We start from the raw sequence: 19,432 nt of genomic DNA on the forward strand, positions 1-19,432 counted from the left end.
ATGTTGTCAAGACCAAAGCCTGGCGAGTCTGAGGCAGACCTGATACACTTCCAAAACCAATTCCTGGCAGCCAGAGCTTCACCTGCAGTGAAGATTGTAAAGAAAGCAGACAAGAGAAAGGGGGAGGAAGGGAGCACAGATGCTGAGAGACCCCCGCTGCAGGACAGCAAGGATGTGGTGATGCTGGATGGTAATTTCCCTTGTGGGGCTCCCTGAATTGCTTGGCTTCTCTCTGCCTTTCAGTTCTTCCCTTTGAACTTGCTGTTGTTTTCCTGCATGTATCCCCATTGTAGTATTTGTTCTTGGCCTTGTTTGAAAATGCACTTGTCCAACATTACTATGTGCAGTAGAAACACCTTTCCAACACACTGTCTTCATCCACATTTATCAGCTGTCTGTGGTACCTTGCCAATCACAGAAAATACCTCTTGCAATGAGATGTGTATTCATTGGACTCTGGGTGCTTACTTTGCCATCTATCCAGGCCCTCTTCTCACTGTCTCTGAGATTTAGCTCTGCTAGCAGTTCCAAATTTCAGCCGGCAGATCTCTTTTGATAAACTTCCTTCTTGTGGTTTTGTTTTCCTCCACCAGTAGTAACACTTCTCATGCACTTATAGTCTCAGAAGCTCAAGGTGCTTTCTTAAAAGCAACAATTTAAATCTTTCAGAGCTTGCTTCTAGGTAAGAAATGCGATCCCAGTTTTGAGTGAAAAGAAGGCCTTGACTAGCTAGCTTGTGATCATACTAACCACTCACTGTTGGAGCTGGCAGTGGAACTGTGCTTTTCTGTGCCTGAACACAACTTGCAAGGACACCAGTTGTTTCTGTACAGCCTTCTTTCTTCCCTTAAGATTTGCAGTCAGGCCTCAGTACCCTTTTCTGCTTATGCACCTCTTTGAAAAAACTTTGGTGCCAATACATAAATAATAAAATTCTTAAGCATGTTGCTCTCCATTATCCAGTGCAAGTCAGAGATGGAGGGTTCTTAATTGTCTTACTGCTTCCTCATCTGGTTTGTTTCTCATCATAGCAATAATAGGTGCTATTAGGGAGAGTTTGGTTTGATACCTATTGTGTAGTAGTTATACATGAGTAATCTGTCTGGTTTTTTATTTCCTCTCCACAGATTTTCCTGATATTCTCCCAGCTCTAACTCCTGGTCCTCCAAAAAAGTCCAAAAGTGCCTCTGTCCACTTTGAGGATGAAGATCCAGAGGAAAGACTCGAGAGTCATGATCGACACATTACAGCAGTCTTCAGCAAAATCATTGTATGTCTAGCTTTCACCTGATAGTCCAGTGGTTTTTGAGTGCTATGAACTGTACAGGGATGAAGGGTTCTGTTGCTGCTTTTTATTTCTGCAGTGTAACGAAGCAGTTGTAGCACTGTAGACCAGTGTCCTGAAGCATCCTGGGGGAAAAAAAAACCTCATTGGGTATATTTTTGCTGTCAGCTGAACATGGGTTTGAATCTGCTGTCCAGTCCAGAGTGCCTGCAGATCATGCTGCATGCGTACAGGCTTGTGCTCTAGTGTAGATTTGGGTGAAGTTCCGGATTCTCTGAAGGGGAGGTTCTTATTGCTCTGCATTGGCCCATGTTTCCCTACATCTGAATCTTTGGGTGGTTTGTGGAGCGTGGCAGCACAGCCTTTTGGAAGATAGCCTCACCTTGACTTCAAGTAAGCACAAGGTGTTCTGAGCCTGACAGCTACGTAACAGAAAGCTTGTGAGCTGCAGAGCTGAGAATTTAGCCCACTCTTAGCTAAATAGTATAAACATGTGGGGCTGTTCTTCTGGTTTCTACAGCACTGGATTTTTTTTGCTGCAGGAGCGAGACACGAGTGCAGTAGAAGTGACCATGCCAGTGCCCACTGGAGACCCATTTCCCAGGACATTTCACCGTTCTGAGATAAAAAGTGAGGTAAGAGTGGGACCAACTGTTCCCTGCTACCTTCATTAACTATTAAGTCTTCTCCAGAACAAAGTGCAGTGCCTGGTGACTGGTAGAGCTCCAAATAAGTGACTTGGCATGCTGGAGATAGGCGTTGGCTCAGCATCGTTCTGGCATTGCCTTCTTGGTACAGGAGAAAATTCTCCTACCAAACTGCCATCAAACAGGCAGTCCATACCCTGCAATTAAATAACACTGGAATTCTTTCAGTTTAGGAAAAGGCAATCCCCTTCAGCTAACTTTAGTGAGAAAGATCAAATCTGCCCTGTTGTAAGACAGTGTGTTCTGCCTTGCTTTTTTTTTTTGAGAAACAGTTTCTGTGAATTTGCCCATCAGGTTTGTGTAAGTCTGTACTTAAGTTGCCCCTGATTCTTCCTGGAATGACATTTGAATGCGGTTGCTCAGATTATCTTTTGCAGCTTCTTAGATTTTGACATAAAATTTGTTCTGAGGCTGTAAAGCTGGAAGCCATGGCTGCTATCATCAGAATAGTTGTGGTAGCAAGAGCTGCTAGCTGAGTAAGTGTCAGATACTGGGAAATGGAATGCGATTGATAGCTATGGTTGCTTTGAAGAGAGGGTTGATTTTGAAGGACAGCTCTCTTGAGAGGAAGTAGTAATTTTTAAACCTATCAGTTCTATTTACCTGATGCAGGAGTACACAGTAGCTACTAAATGTTAAGATTGCCTTTTAAGCTCCTTCTCTGGACTGGGGACATGCAAGAGGTTTTTTTGTTGTTTTGTGTTTTTTTTTTCTTAGTCTTCTCTGGATTTCCCATGTATCAAAAGCTGTTCAGAGCCTTGCCCTTCCATCGCCTAGGCAGGCAGAACAGTAATTTAGTCAGGATTATTTTAGCACCACTTGCCCACTTCTTACTGTGTAAATCTCTTCACCCTGCTGCTCTCTAATCACCTTATAAGAAGCCTGTTCCAAGCATGTGGTGAGCACAGTACAGCCCCATTTATCCTCAGAAATGCAAAGTATTCAGCTATGCAGGGTTTCCAAGCAGCAGGAAAGCTGGAACTGTTATGTTTGGTGATATTTTAGGTGTACTTGCCTGGTCTGAGTTATAATTAATCATCTTCTCTCCCTCGGTAGAAAAAACATTCAGGTGTTTTGTCTCTCTGTCCTAGCATTAAATTGTATGCTAAAAAACGGAACAGCACACGCACAGAAAAGGGCAGGTGGCTGCCAGCAGCTTCTCCTGTGTCGTGTCCCAGAGTCTGATCCGAGGGTGTCTTTAGGATCAGATTTACATATTTTTTTAGTGCCAGGTGTGCGGGGGAGTCTGAGATGGTGACACATGGCTTCCTTGTTTGCAGGTGAAGGTGGGATCTGGAAGAAAAAGCATCTTTGCACAAAAGATGGCAGCAAGAAGGGCTGCTGAAAAGGAAGCAACAGCTCCCTCTGCTGCTGAGTGCGTGCAAGTAAGATCAGCTCCTCGGGATGCCCTGGATCCTGAGCGATCAACAGAAGAGGCACCTCGCCCTGGCAACAGGGATGGTAAGTGGAAAAAGTTCTGCTTATCCGGTCTACTATATTTATATAGCCTTAAGGTGCACTGGTTTTATGATATTATTATCTTTAAATTAGGGAAACCTTATTGTCCTTAGTTCAGACATTGCAAAGTCACTTGGAATGTCTGTGGCATGGCAAGGATTTGAAATGGTCAGAGACCCAAATTAACGTTCTAAAAATTGGGTCAGCTTTCACACTAATTTTCTTTTCTGTTTTTACACAAGGCCAAATAGTTTTATTTTTCAAGGTTCTTGCCCTCCTTCTCTGTCTGTCACATGTAAAGCATTTATTGGTTCATCAGTAGTTTTTGCAATTTTTGGAGAAGGGTCCATCTTGTGCACCATGATGGTTCAGGACCCCTGAGAAAGGTTCCCATTGCTACTACCTGGAAGTAGAAAGCTCAGTCTTCCATCCCTGGATGCTCTGCCATGAGACTGTGGCTTTGCTTTATAAGGAGTGTTGTGAGGCAGCGCTGATGAGTCAGTGCCACCTCCAGCAGTTATTTGTCTGACAGCAACGTGACAAGGAAAGAGGAAACCAATTCAGGTGGTACCTGCAGCTCCAGGCTTCTGTGTGCGCATGCACGTGTGTATCTTGAGCAGTCCCCTCTGCACAGGATTACCATATGTCTGGGTTTTTCCCTGACATCCTCTTTTTCACGTTGGAACGGATGCTAGATGTCATGTAAAGGTTCTCACCATTTGGCTAAGGATCCTGTCAAAGAATTGGTAAGAAAACCTTCAGCATGCTGTGCGGTGTTTGCACTAATCCACCACCCAGGTCAATTGCTGTTTGCTGTATACCCTGTTACAATTGTGCCAGTGTACTTCTGTCTGAGAAATACCAAAGGGAAACAGCAGCCCCATGGCTGTGATCCCCTTGAAGCAGGAGAACACTTATAAATGTAGTAACACAACAGAGGGATCAGGAAATGGCTTAGCCTCTATAAGATTGCTGGGGAAGGGTTTCTGTGAGAGGGTTGCTAGAAGCAAGAGGAGAAGCGGAGTAGCTCCATTTCTTATAATAAACATTATGCTCAAGTTCACCTTTTGTTGCTTTGCTTTACAGAAACTAAATTAATTCTCTCTTGTCCCTCCCCAACTCCTAATGAAACAAGGCAGAAATGGTGTTTTGTTGTCACGTGGGACAAAAATCTGAAAGCCCAAATATTTTGTTTCAAGATAAACTAAACTTTCCTCCTGTTTTAACTTGGCTACCAAGGTTTCTTTAAAAACAAACAAACAAAAAAAACAGGTGTATGTGGATTCTGCTTGGTAATGACAAAATTTAAATGAGCTTATAATGCCAGAGACTTAAATCACTAACTGCTTTCTTTGCTGGATCTTTTAGATAAAGCTGATGACTTTTTCACCACTCAGTGGCCTTCTATCATAACGGGAGAGGGTCTTGGAAGCCAAAAGAGTGAGCAGGAAGCTCAGGCTATTCACAAAGAGAACTTGGAGAAGCTGCAGTCCATGTCCCAGGAAGAGATCCTGCAGGAACAGGAAAAGCTTCTGGCTCAGCTGGGTATGTGCTTCCCAGGGTGAATTCCCCTCAAGGCATGGAAGTTTACTGAACTTGTAGGTCTCTCGAAGTCTCAACAAATATGCAGATCAAAGATGGGAGCTCAGGATCACCAGTCATTGCACATGGGGGTAGTTTAACTTCCGTGTCATGTCAGTAGCTTATGAGTAAGAATCAAGTGTGAAGGAGCTTTAAGAGTGCTTATTCTTCAGTGAGAGGGGGCTTACCCTAACACTGTCTTCTTTTCCCTTTGCTGTGGGATTGCTGCGTACTTTATATACCTGATACCCGGTTACATGTACATGTACTGGGGTCCTAAAATGTAATTCTGTGATGCCTATAAAAAAGGTGACATAATCTTGCTTTTCTAACTTCACTGTTTGTAACAACAGCATGTGTATGAAAAATACCTTGTTTGTACACATTCTTCTTGTGACTGATTTGTTGCCTTTGCTCCTTGCACCCACCACTCAGCCTGTCAGGGTATTAGTGAAGCAAACACTTAGGGATTTAAAAAAGGATAGGGTATATGTTAAGTATTTTTCAACAATTAATTATTTTTTTTTAAAACCACATATGTATTTATGTACCCTATGGGTTGAAGTTATAAATCTTTCAGTCTTTGAGGCCTGAAGTATACTGGGGGTTATTTTGGTATTCTGAAAATATCTGTGCCCAGGGAATCATGCACAATGAAGCAACTCCTAAACTAAGTTGCCTGCTTGCGAATGAGCTTGGGAACTGGACAGGTACAGACATGTGGATTCAGGAGACTTTGACTGCTGAATATGGAGGAAGAATAATTTGTGGGTGTTTATTGCTGACCAGTTTCAGAATTCACCTCTTAAGCATGAAGTAAATGAGACTGCATGGGGTGGATTGTGAGGATGGGTAGGGTCTTCAAACTCTTACAGTTGTCACTAGTTTGTTTTTACCTATGGATACTGTGTGCAGAAATAGTTTTTTTTTTTTTTCCATATTGTGCACAGATTTATATAATTGGTGACTTTTGATTAATGTTTCTATGAAATAGGGAATATAGCCTCTTCATTGCTGCATACAGTAAAGTGTGGGAAAGTGAGAGCTCTGCCTGCATTCAATAAAAAAATATGGATGCTTTAATGAGATGGGGCTGAATGCCTCTCCCTCACTGAGGGAGGTTTATACTGCCTCATGAGAAGAGCATGCAGCAGTCACAAGTGTGGGATGGATCCCTGCATCCTCTTCAAACTGTTCAAGAGATGAAGCAGTTGTTTCTTTTTTGGGGGGTGATCTCTCTTGCGTACAGAGAACTGAATTGTTTGTCCTTTGTCCTCCAAGGAATAAATAACCAATGGAAGATATATTCTTGTTACTTTACACATGCCTGACATGGTTTATCAAAGTGTCTCTGTGTGTTTTAGGGAGGTAGTGCACAGGCTCTTGCTATTTGTCTCAGGCATAAACATCCCAATACCATCTTCTAGATGGAAAATCATCTTCCAGAGTGAGAAAATGCACTTCATCAAAAACGATGTGGTATATCTGTAGCAGATCTGAAAGTAACATGTAAAAGTCTCCTGACGCTTTCTTGTTTGAGAGAGGAATCTTAGCTGTCCTTCAAAACACCCCTGCCTCCCAAGCATTCCTCTTCTCCAAAGCATGAAGAGGACGATCACTTATGTTTTCTGGATGTTATTAGACTGTAATTAAGTCTCAGGATGCGGAATCAGTTCAGAATGAACAAGATCTCCTTCTCCTAACTTAATATGTAGACTGTGCACTGCAGTTCTAGTGCAATTCAGTACAGCAGGTAATTCTTTTTGTGGTGTCTGTTCTGTGTACTCTCATAGCATTCAGAACTGAACAATTCACAGACAGGGTAGGCAAACTGTCAGACCTGGCTTCCTCCCATAAATCACAGACCAGAGTTCTCTCTGTAACGAATGGTCTTGTATGGCTGTGCCTTTTTCAGTAGCAGTGAGGGGGAAAGAAACAATTCAGGTTTTGTTTGTAAGTCAGGAGAATAAACAGATTTTTTTTTTTTTTTTTTTTTGCTGCTTTACTTTGAAAAACATTTATCATCTCTCTCTCTGGTGTCACCTCACCAGAGAGTTGTCCCCAGTTTACATGCTCAGGAGATCATAAAGCAGTTAAGTGCCTCAATTTGAAAAGAAATGACAGCTGGCACAGAAGAAGGGTATATGTGGAATGGGAATGGGAAGACTAAGATAAATAGCAAGACCTATAGGCGTTATCAAGTATTTTGAGACTTTCTATCACTTCTCTGTCTCTCTCTTTGTCAATACTTGCAGATCCCAGTTTAGTTGCTTTCTTAAAGTCACGACGTGGTGTTAATGTAGGCCAGAAAAACGAATTAAAAAAGGAACAGAACAGACCGGAGGAGTTTGTGGAATCTCTGACTGTGCCTCAGCATGGTGTAGGAGCATCTCTTTCCGTACAGGAGTCAGGTCTGGAAGAATCTGTAAGGAAGGAAGAAAATATGAAAATGGAAATGACAGGTAAGAAACAAAGTACATGTTGTTAATGTTCTAAACGTAAATGTAAAGTCTATATAGAGTTTGCGTCAATCCAGATTGGAGTTCTTTGGCACTTTGTTAATTAGTCAAATCAGAAGTTTATCATGATATTTAAGGAGTTTTTTTTTTCGAGCTAAGGAAAGAGCATCCTCGTCATTTCTAGTTGAGCTCTGTAGATTAGAAGCATGATACACTATGTAATGGAGGTGGTGAGCTATGCAGTGGGAGATCTTGCTTTGTTTTGGGAATTTGCTCTGAGATCTCTGTTCTTACCTTCCTTTAGAAGGAAAACGTGTTTTAAACAGTAAGTGTCATTGCTTTTCTGTTCAGTCACGTAAACAGGGAAACAGAAGAGTATGATAGATGCAGCTGCTGCTTGAATAATTTCTTTTAACTGGGACTAGGTGGGAACAGAAGGTTGTTGGGTAAATTTCTTTAAAAAGAATCACTGATGTGCTCACAGGATAGCATGAAGATGACAATCTAATCTCAGTGAAATTGCTCATACAGCATGCAAATGTCTTATCGTGACACTGCTCCTGGTGGCCTCACTCTGTGGCTTGTATTACAGAGCCCACGAAGTCATTTCCAAGTTTTCCTTTGTGTGCCATAGGTGGAAGGAGGTATTAAGGTGTAGGGAGTTCTGCTCTTTTGGAAGAATTGCACAGAGCTGTTGCCTTTAATGGCAGAACACTTTAATACTCAATTTTGCCATTGGTTCTTTTATCTTGTATATCTTGGTGATGCAAGAGAGTGGTAGTGTGTCAAAAAGAATGAAGATGTGAAAGTTTGCTGATGGAAATCTTTATTTTAGCCCTCAAACTGGCAAGAGACCTAAGTCTGTGTGTGCACTCATATCAGAACTGGGTCCCCTGAACTTGCCTGCCTGTGAATTTCTGCATGTTGTTCGCATCTCTTATTTCCCTTTCTAAATGACGTAAGGAGTCTTTGATGGGCCACTAGGGGAAAGTTTTACCTCTTGCTTAATTACCTGCTTGTAAGTGTTGGCTTGTCCCCGTGTTCCAGGCAGGCTAAGGAAGCTTGCACTGATGCTGCCTGTGTTACTTCTGCAATTTTTGTGCTTGCATCAGAAGAAAGCTGCTTTATCCCAGGCAGTTAAAGCAGCCCTTATATTCTCATGGCAGACAAAAGAGTTTTCCTCCTTATGTTTCTGCTATTATTGTTGCTTTCCTCACTGCAGGTTTTTTTTTTCTTTAGTCATTTCTTTGTCATGATTTTAGACTCCCATTCTCATAATTCTGAATGCTTTTGTTTGTAGCATGTATGAAAGAGACATCTCTCCTTCATTAGCACGCTTTTTTCCCCATTTTCATGTTGATCTTTGGCTTCTGATGCATTCTTTGTGTCCCAGTGCAACATGTGGACTGATGAAGGAGGTCTCTGAATCACTCTTGGATTTCAGCTTGATGTTTCCAAGAGACAACTGTTTACCATTTCCTTGATGAGGGGGATGAATCTATGAGTGTGTTTACAAGTGCAAGACAAGGGAAGATGATTAGCCTCTTATTGAAGAAAACACCTCACTGAGCAGTCCTTTTGCTGTTTTTCCCCAAGTTTTACTTTTTCACCAATCCATGTTAATCAAAAGAACTGCTCTTAATGCTTTTTTGAGAACAGTTGGGTGCACAAGTAGCACCTGTTTAAGTGACATTCCTTTACTCACCTGGGAACAATCAGAGGAGTGGGTTGTTCAGCTATAAAGACTGAACAAAATTGTGATGGTGCTCTTGGGAATAGCTCAGTGTTCAGAGCATTGCGTCCTGACCGTATCTTTTGCTTCCCAAGGAAGACTGCAGAGGAAAGAAGAAACAATTTTCTTGGGATATTCAAAATAACAAAGAAAGCACGAGCAGGAACATCGTTATAAAACAAAGGGAAGCCTTTCTAGCACCTGAATTTATGCCTGCAGCCTATCTTGGCTAACAGGAGACATAAAAATGTCATGAACAACCCAGCAGAAATGGTCATCCTGAGTTTCCTCAGGAAGAGGAGGATAATAGAAAAGAACACAATTAATTGCTCAGAACTCAGACTTGCCTCTCTAATAAGATAAAAGGCCACTGTTTCTAATAAACAAGATAGTGAGGCCTTTATCTAGCAACTTGTAATCTCATCAAATCAAAAAACAAATCCTGGCATCAAGACAAAAGAGAAAGCAAACAAGAAAAGGAAGAATTTGTTTGGTAGCCCTTAATTTAATGCAACTCTGAAAAAGTTCAGTACAAATGTTGTATTCAGACTGTCAGCTTGTGTTTCTCCAAAGGATTTTCTCAGTAGCTGAACAATCTGCTGATGCCTTGGAATATATCTGTCTTGTTGACAAGATCATAATGCTAAGGGCTGATGGTAATATGTGTAATCCTATTCATAGAATGATTAGCTAATCATGGAATGATTATCCAATTTAGTGATTAATGGAGGAGAAAACAATTTATTGAATTACAAATGTCAATAGATTTTTTTTTTTTTCTGTTGATTTTATTTCCTCTGATTTTGCACCCACCACCCACAACCATTCCACTTACTTGCATTTCAGATGCTTTTTCCGTCTCTTCAATTAAAATGTGTGCTGAGCCTTTGGCTGAAATTCTGTGGAACAGCTTTCTGGCTGGAGAAGATAACACTGTGCTTGGTTCCTTGCCTGACTCAGTACCACATTGATCATAAGGGTGAAGTTTCATCCTAAAAAATGATAAGTGCCCTTCCTGAAAGTTTATCTGCTAATTGGTGTGAAGTAAAAGGTTGGGTTGGGGCCAGTTATCAGCAGGGAAAGATCTGATGAAAGAAGAGCATCTCAGCTGGACTTACTATTCCTTAATAAAATCACAGAATGTGATTTGGAAAAGTTGGAAGGGACCTTAAAGACCTGGTTCCAACCCCCTGCCATGGGCAGGGACACCTCCCACTAGACCAGGTTGCCCAAAGCCCCATCCAGCCTGGCCTTAAACACCTCCAGGGATGGGGCATCCACAGCTTCTCTGGGCAGCCTATGCCAGTGCCTCACCACCATCCAAGTAAGGAATTTCTTTCTAACGTCTAATCTAGATCTCTCCTCTTCTAGCTTAAAACCATTCCTCCTTCTCTGCAGGGCTGCTCTCGGTGAGTTCTCTCAGTGTGTCCTCTTTGCTGGGATTGCCCTGACCCAGGTGCAGCACCCTGCACTTGGACTCGTTGAACCTCATTAGGTTCACGTGAGCCTGTCTCAAGCCTGTCCAGGTCCCTTTGGATGGCGTCCCTTCCTTCTGTTGTGTCAGCTGCACCACTCAGCTTGGTGGTGTCTGCACACTTGCTGAGGGTGCACTCGATCCCACTGTCTGTATCATAAAGAAAATAAACAGCACCAGTCCCAGGACAGACCCCTGAGGGACACCATGTGTCAGCAGCAGCCACCTGAATGTAGAGCTGGTGACAGCTGTGGATGCGGCCATCCACCCAGTTCCCTATCTGAATGGTCCACAGTTCAGATCCATCTCTCTCCAATTCAGAGATTTCCTTGCAACAGAAGACCAGAGCACTAGGATTAATAGCTGCAGTGCAAATTAATTTTGGGCTTGTTTTGCTGCAGTAGGAATGATGATCCTGCTTTTCATGCCCTCAGTCTGCCTGTTTCTGTCCACATGTGATTTCTCTTGAGATAGCAAAGACTTAGTTCATTCTTCTCACAGCAGTATGGGATGGTTTCCTACTAGCAAAGCACTACCTTTGCTGGTTTTTAGATAACTCCCAAGTAAATCTCTCCTGTCCCTTCACTTGGGAGATCCTTCCACATGCTGATCTGTCTCTTTCCTAGGGCAATTCTTGTGATGACAAGCATAAATGTCTTGTTTCTCAAATTGTTCTGGTCAAAGCTCCTTAACAAGTTAAATCAGTAGTTTCTTCCCTTAGTGCTTGCACCTCTGAAATTCTTGTTCAACTGCCCAGTTTCCCCACTGAGCTGTTTCTCAGGCAAGCTGTGTAAATTTTCACTTGTTCTGTGGTTTGTTTTTTTTTTTTTTTTTCCTCCCAAGCTGATCTCCTCAAGTCTTTAGAGAGAGACGCAGAATGAAGAGCAGTATTGGAGGTGCTGTGGAAGCATGAGTATTAGCACTGGTGCTCCCGCTGGTGCATCTAGGCTGACTTTGTACTGGCATCTTTAAAACCATGCTTCACAACAGAGCAGTAATTTGCCTGGAGCTACTTGCATTACTACTTCTTTTGAATCATTTCACATCTCCCCTAACACTCCCTTCCTTGAATGATATTCATTTGCTTTCTTCAAAGTAGGACTGATATTATTTTCTGCCCTGGTTCTGATCACTTTGCTTAATTTGTATCCTGACTTCAGTTTTCCACCAAATTAGCAGTCTGTTAATTTCATTACAGTGCTGTTTACTTCCTTTTCTAGCTCTCCTGGAAGATGAAAACAGCTTTAAATCTTTGATATTTATGCATCAGCCAACAGTCAGGTTGAAAATTGTTTTCTTATTTTACATGAATACTATATTTGATGCAGCCAAATCAGGTTTTTAAGCCAAATAGTTTGGCAAAGAGGGAGTAGTATTTTCTTAATCTTTACTTCAAATGTAAGGCTCCTTTTTTTTCTTTTTTTTCTTTTTCCCCCAAAGATGATGATCTGCCTGTGAAGCCGAAGAAGGAATGGATCCACATGGACAATGTGGAATTTGAGAAGCTGGAGTGGATGAAAGATTTGCCTTCACCCCGACAGAAGAAAACTAAAAAGGTTTAAAAGCAGAAACTGATTTTTCATGTTCTTGAGGTGTCTGGTTCATGTTTCTCAGCAATAACAGTTCTGAAGGTTTCATAAACCACTCCTCTGGTTACTTAATCTGAGAGATTTTTGTAAGAATGAGAGGTCACTTAGTCTTTTTCATGAGGTGATGATGCATGCTCTCTTTAGTCTGCAGTGCTCAAGAGAGCTACAAAGTGAGAGTCTAGCAACTGTCATCTGTGATGAAACAGGTCTGAAATCTAAGAAAAAAAAGGGAAAGAAAATTGAGTAAACTTTTTTTTTTCTAAAAAGAATTTGAGGTCTGATCTGGGGAGTTGGAGGTGTCACTTTCCAGAATTTGATTTAAGAAGTGGAATTTTAAATGGTGAATAGAGTACAAGGCACTAGAAATAATCCTTCTCTCTCCCCCCACACCCTTCCTTTATATTAGGGAATGCAAGCTCGATTCAGCTTAAAGGGAGACTTGATTCCTGCAGACGCTGATTTGCCTACTCATCTAGGCCTGCATCACCATGGAGAAGAGGCAGAGGTAGGTGTAATGAAGCAGAAACGAAGGAGCACACCCATTTCCATTTTCTGTGTTTAATTTGTCAGATTCCTTTTGTGTCAATGCTTTTTAGTGACAAAACCCTCAGGAAAGCGTGGATGTATGGTTTCCTTTTGAAACAAGCTCCTGAAGAGAAGTTGGGTGTGCTTGCATTAACTTGCGTTGTGCATTTGTTTGTTAACTCCATTAATACTTTTTGTCTTTAACGCCATCTGTGGTGTGGAGAAAAAGGTGCACACACTTTCTTTTCTTAAGAAGTAGTTTTCTTCCATATGTAATCCATCAGAATCTGTTCCACGATTGATGTGAAACAGCAAACAACATTGAGTTGCAATTTGTCTCCTGTTAGGCACTATTTTACAGCCCATCTTACTTTATTTTAAGGGGCCTGTTTTTGCCTATAGTAGTTTTTGTTTTTGTTTTGTTCTTTTCCTTCCCTGTTTAGAGGGCTGGTTATTCTCTCCAAGAGCTCTTTCATTTATCTCGCAGCCAAGTTATTCAACAGAGGACGCTGGCTCTACAGGTTTTGGGTCGTATTGTTCAAAAGGTAAGCCACTTTCCATGGAACTTCTTCCCATAATTCAGATTTGCAGTGGATCAGGGTCCATGTTCTCTGGTGCTAGTTGTTTGCTTTCTTTTATTTAATGAAGGTGAGCAAAATCAATTGCAGAGTATTCTTTTTACCCTGAGGATCTCGCTGTTAGAAAACCTACAGTGTTGGCAGATAAACCGAGTTTCAGGTTTCTCTGCGGAGAGTTGCTTTCAGATGTTGCTCAGCAGCAGTGCTGAAATTTCAATTCCTTGTTTCTTTGAACACAAGTTGTTTTTTTGGGGTTACTTCTGTGATAAAAGCTATCCTTGGCAATGACCCTTTCATTTTTGTTGCCAGAACCAGCTACATGATGTGCTTGTTCTGTAGGTGGTGAGAATGAACCAGCCTACTCTTACAGTGACGGGCATAAAGCAGAGTGAATATTTACTTCCATGCACCTTCCCACTTAACGCTCTTGGGGGAAGTACTAACCTTTCCTCCAACAGCAGTGGAGGCAGAGAAGAAACAGTATGGTTTTGAGAAGAAAGGTGGGGCAGAACAGGATGAAGTCGTGAGATGGGTCCAGACTTCAGAAAGATGGGTTCAGACTTCTCTGGATTAAGGAATTGGAGTTATGCCTCTCCATAGGATGAAAGGAAGAGAAAATAAAGAACAGTTTTTCTTAAAACCTCTTCTGTGGGAAACAGCTGACTCGCTTCCTTGATTATTATTATTATTATGGTTGTGGACTACTCAGAGAAGGTAGCCCAAGACTGACCTAAGCAGAAGAGGATTTCTTGTCCTCTAAACCAGATGGGAAGTATGCCACCAAGTTGCTGAAATATCATTGGAATATGAAATTATTCAATTAGAACATTTCTTTTTTCCTGTGTTGGCCCTTGAGTCACAGAATTGTAAGTGGGAAGAGATGTTTGTAGCATGCTAAACAGGGTGGGCATTCTGGTGGATTCCTGTTCCACTCTTGGGAGCGTGCGACCCTCCCTCCCCGTGTGCAGAGAGGAAGAGTAAGCACAATGCAAAAACAGGAGCCATTCATCAGTAGGTAATGTTCCCTAGAAAGGCTCTCTATTCTGTCATGTACATTTATGAGTACTTACCAATTTGTGTTACCTTGCTGCATAGCAAGGCCCTGGACTGTGGGAAGTTTGTATCAGTCAGTGATGTCCTATGGTAAGGTTGCATGGAAGACTCCTAACTCTGTAGTGATAACAGCCGGTGGTCAGAATGTGGCTCAGGTGCCCAGTTTCATAGTATCTACACAGAGTTTACTGCACTGCTGGCTTTGTAGGTCTTTCAGGATCTCTGAGGTCCTACGCATTTTGTCTGCCTTTTCATATCACTGCACTGAACTGGGTGATACAAAAATTACCTGTCCCAGTAGATAGTTCTGAAGTTCCCTTGGAGAACAGCCAGCAGAGCAGCCTGTTGTGCTGACTGCACGCAGTTTAGCTGCTTTGCAATTGCAATTTGCAATGGGAAGAGGCAAACATGCAAAATATCAAGAGCTTTAACACCGGCTCTGTATGGTGTACTTTTCAGGCTAGGGCTGGGGAGTTTGCATCATCCTTGAAGGGCAGTATTCTGCGTCTGCTGCTTGATGCTGGATTTCTCTTCTTGCTGCGCTTCTCGCTAGACGATGCAGTGGATAATGTCATGGCAGCATCTGTTGGCGCTCTCCGGGCTCTACTGGTGTCACTCGATGATGAGGTGAGAAAATCATTACGTGCTCCACTTTGTTTTCATACTAAACTGTTTACAGGAATTAGAATGAAAAGTCATGGTAAGTAGTTTCAAAGTCTTGCTGGATGGGTTAGCTCAACTGTCAGTAGAACGCTATTGCTGTGCTTTGTGACAGACAAGAGGGTGTGTTATCCAAGTCTGAGCCATTCAGTCATCTGTTGTGTTTGAATTAGCTCTGCCTATGATTAAACTCAGTGCGGCTGCTGAGGGATTTTCTCTTCCGTTTTGACACCCTTACAATCTAGATCATGTCACTACTAATGAAAGTGTACAATTTAGTCTTGTTATTTTTATTTGTAATATGGCCTCTTATGTTGTCGGCTTCTTTGTGTAGTTTTCCTGCTTCTGAACAGATTAGTGACTAAATATTCTCCCTGCTTTCCCTCATGCCTCACAGTAGTACTGTTCTCTTTCCCACTCATTGTCCATTATTTGTTGTTCTCTCATACTTTTCTTTCACTGATAAATACCTTGTTTTCTCTTCTTAGGTGTTTTATTTTCTCCATGATGCTTGTTCTGTTGTTAGAAAGTTTTATTTTCTCCATGATGCTTGTTCTCTTGTTAGAAGGTTGAAACTTCTTTTGGATGTTCAGAGATACTGGACAGCCCTGAGCAGCAAGATTAAAATGTCTTCCAGGTTGGACAGAAGCAGATCATTATGAACAGAGCAGGTTATGGCCTGTGTTTCAAGTTCCTTTCATGAGAGCTACTTCTGTCATGCTGGAAAGGGACTGGTGTTAGAGAAGAGTGGTTAGATCTCAAGAAGTCCACCATAACTTCTCCATTCCATCAGAGCTATCCCTAGTGGAAAGGCAAGGGAAATGAAGGATTGGGTAGCTTTCTCCACCTCTTGCTCTTTTTCTAAGTTATCACCATAATGGTGTTCTGTTAGTTGAGTGCTGCCCACCCGTGTTAGGTGATTAATGCTATAAAACATCTTCTTAATGTGACTTTTTTTTTCTGACATTACTCTGGCTTACATATGTCTGCAATGCTGTGATTCTAAGATCAAAACTTGTGGTTTGATGTCTTGTGTATGTGGGAATTGCTAAATCTCTTCATGCCAAAAGCAGTACTGTAAGTGTTGTGTCAGTGTATTTTCCTGTTTGGAGGGTCCTTCCTAGAGTCTCATGCTGCTGAATTTCAAAAGGACCTCGATGAAGTGGCAGGGTTGGAAGTCTAGCCTGCTGCTTCAGATTTTATAAGACAAAACTGGATTTATCCCTGCTGTACACACAGAAGAACAAAATGTATAAATATTGTACTACCGAAATGGTTTGTTCATTCATCAGTGTCTATAGGAAGCACCTTCTTCTTTGTTTCCTTTGAAGACCAGAATCAGATACTGTGTTTTTCCTTCTCTTGCTGGAATGAAGATTATAGGACAAAGTTGGTATTCCAGGTGGGCCTATAGCCTCGTACAGTAAAGACAGGCCTCTTCTGATCATGTCACTCACTCACTCACCAATTTTATTTCATGTTGCTTTTTATTTTTTTTTAACGTCTAATAATAACTTGCACTTTAATTTGATAATTTTCAAAAAGGACTCAAGGTTCAGTTCAAGTCTACCACTTTTTTCTGACTAATGTGGTAGTTATTTCTGATTGCTGCTTCAAGAAATGGAAATTTAAAGCAGTTACTAAGTAGTGCAAGGATCAATTTAAATTGTCTTTTATATTCTAAAACATTTTGGGGGAAGTAGGTCTGTGGGCACAATCTCTTCTCCAAAGAACCGAAAGCTGCAGTATACTGTAGTATTACCATAGAACTTGGGAGTATTTGATGCCGTCATTGGTTGTGAACAAAAATGCTTTTTTTCTTTGCTGAAGCTGAAGGTCATTCAACAGAAAGCTAGACAAGCATGAACAAATATGTTGGGTAGTGTTTATTTTAACATAACAATTTTTACATGGCCATTCTGTTATTTGTGACCTGAGTTCCACACAGGTCCAGAAATGGGAATAGAGCCAAGAAATGCCAAATTCCAGTTTAATTTCTAGACCCCTCAGTGGTTATTTTATTTAGTTTTTATCTTAAATGTTTTCCACTTAAGCTGCATTTCTGTTCCCTGTCTAGTGAATTTAATTTACCTCACAGTAATTGCTTTTCATGATTTCCCAAGTGTCTGTAGGTCATAGGTTAAAAATCACTTCCCTGAAAAAGCATTTCATCCCACTTGTATGTACTTAGAGTACCTTTACTATGTTCTATTTTCCTGGGGTTAGGTGGAAATCAGTAAAGAATTCTTGATTTGATCTTTTTTTTTTTGTCTTCCATGATATATCTTTGTGTGAGAATTTTGTGTTCTTTTACTCTCCTTATAGAAATATCTCGATTGGACTTTCTCATGGTACCAAGGGATGGCTGCATTCCCCTTTGTCCCCAACAATGAGGAGGAAGAAGAGGAGGAAGAGGAAGAATTAACTGGAACAGAGAAATCTCAGAATAAAAAACTAAAGGATGAAAACAAGCCAGATCCAGATGTGGCCCGATATGATGTTGTAAAGGTAAGCACAGAGCTAGGTCTCAAATCTTTTTAGGAAAATAGTCTCTGCATGGTAGCTAGGCATGCTGTTGAAATGTGTTCCCTTCTGTGTATGCTACTAATGTTCCAAACAAAACTGTTTTTTTAAACTTGCTGAAAGATTGCATGCAGACATGATTTTCAAGCTCATTTACTTGAGCTAAAAGTGAAATGGCTGTAGCCACAATTGAAGTGTCTATATGTGCTGTTGTAAAGTTAAGCAGGAGCATTGCAGTTGGGTAGATCTGAATTAGATAGATTTGTACAATGACATTCCCTTTTGTGTTTGACATAGGGTGGCTACTTATCGTTTCCCTCATATTGTTTTTTCATGTTTGCCTCTCTCAGAGAAAAAAAAAAAAAAAGTTGTAACATTTAGAAGGAATTCTACATATATTTAAACCCAATCCCACATCTCTGATATGAGATCTAACAATATTAATCTGTCATCTCAAACCCAATCCTGGGGGAGCTGATGCAATTCTCTTGCCTGCAGCAGTTGCTAATGTCTGTGATCACATCACTTAATCCGTGTGCTTTAGCCTGTATCCGAATGGCACTTGCTTATAAACTCACTGGGCAATTGAATTACTGTACTTGGGCATCTGGTCTCAGTTAGTGACTTCATGATTTCAGATCTGTTCTACTATGTTACGCTGTTTAAAAGGCTTAATAAAAGAGGTGTAGATAACGATGAGGTTAGTTTGTCATTCTGGAAACAGTTACATGGTGCAGCATAAAATATATTAACTTCTCCCAAGTGGCCTGAACTCAGAAGAGATTTGGGATCAAATTCTGCCCTGTTCCAGCTGTTGTGAAATCCATTTCACATCTGCTAATTGTTACAACCCAATTACCCCACATGTTGGAAAAATAATATTGAAACTAGCAGCTGAATTCATTCAAGCCTAGAACCACAACCTTGCCTGACTGCAACTCTTTTTAAAAAATACCAGTTCTATGAACTCAGGTGGTATGCCTTTTCCTGGAACTAGGAATGCATAACAATGTCACTTATACTGAAGATTTGTTTCCTAGCACAGTCACTGATCATGGCCTTCTGATCTGTGAACCATACAAAATCACATCATCTATCTGCATCTTTCTCTTCCTACTGCAAAATAGGAATTGGTGTCTGTTTTCTGCTTCTTTCAGCTTTCTCTGATGTAACAGAGACTATCAGCACTAAAGACAGAATACTGCATTAGATGGAGGTGGTGGCTAGCAAAAATGAATCAAAGAGCAAGAGAACCCTTTTCAGCCACATTATGTTTTTGTACTCCTTTATAGGGGAGGTACTCACTGTTACTTGCAGTCTCATACTCTGGAAAACAGAAGTATCCAAAAACCCTGCTGGTGGTCTTATTCAGTCCAAAAGTTCTCCCTGTTGCCCCACTGGTGATTTTGATACTTTCTGCAGAAGATTTAATTTAGTCTGCTTTTCCCTTCCAGCAACCGTTCAGTGAGCTTCTCCGCTGTTCAGAGAGCTACCATTAGGAGTATAACAGATATTTTGTTTCTTTCCCTTTTAGGGACTTTTGAAGACACGGATCCAGCACCGGCTGAGGTACATTCTTGAGGTGGTACGACCTGTTCCAACAGTAGTCCTGGATATCCTGCACATCCTTACCCACATAGCGAGGCATTCCTCTGAAGCATGCAGCCAGGTAAATTTCCCATTGTACAGGAGTTCCAGAATGGTAAGGAAAGGTTTAAAAAAGGGAAAAAGGAAGCACACAAAGTTATGGCAAGGAGTTAGACAAACTTGGTTGTTCTGTATGTCTTGCTGCTGGAATTGTATTTCTT

The 19,432-nt window shown here is 41.3% G+C and overlaps 1 protein-coding gene across 1 annotated transcript in view; it reads left to right on the forward strand.

Moving 5' to 3' along the window:
• Nucleotides 1–19,432, forward strand: part of RPAP1 (RNA polymerase II associated protein 1) — a gene marked incomplete at its 5' end in the record, with an annotated part of 37,454 nt that continues 18,022 nt past the window's right edge. The window contains 12 exons of the mRNA XM_084288357.1: nucleotides 1–190; nucleotides 1,128–1,270; nucleotides 1,828–1,920; nucleotides 3,273–3,453; nucleotides 4,819–4,995; nucleotides 7,287–7,493; nucleotides 12,137–12,252; nucleotides 12,692–12,790; nucleotides 13,254–13,355; nucleotides 14,901–15,068; nucleotides 17,427–17,609; nucleotides 19,159–19,293. Coding sequence (XP_084144483.1) covers nucleotides 1–190; nucleotides 1,128–1,270; nucleotides 1,828–1,920; nucleotides 3,273–3,453; nucleotides 4,819–4,995; nucleotides 7,287–7,493; nucleotides 12,137–12,252; nucleotides 12,692–12,790; nucleotides 13,254–13,355; nucleotides 14,901–15,068; nucleotides 17,427–17,609; nucleotides 19,159–19,293 — 1,794 coding nt within the window. The remainder of the gene's footprint in view (nucleotides 191–1,127; nucleotides 1,271–1,827; nucleotides 1,921–3,272; nucleotides 3,454–4,818; nucleotides 4,996–7,286; nucleotides 7,494–12,136; nucleotides 12,253–12,691; nucleotides 12,791–13,253; nucleotides 13,356–14,900; nucleotides 15,069–17,426; nucleotides 17,610–19,158; nucleotides 19,294–19,432) is intronic.

The sequence above is a fragment of the Netta rufina genome (assembly GCF_964035555.1).
Source record: "Netta rufina genome assembly, chromosome: 5".
Taxonomy (NCBI): Eukaryota; Metazoa; Chordata; class Aves; order Anseriformes; family Anatidae; genus Netta; species Netta rufina.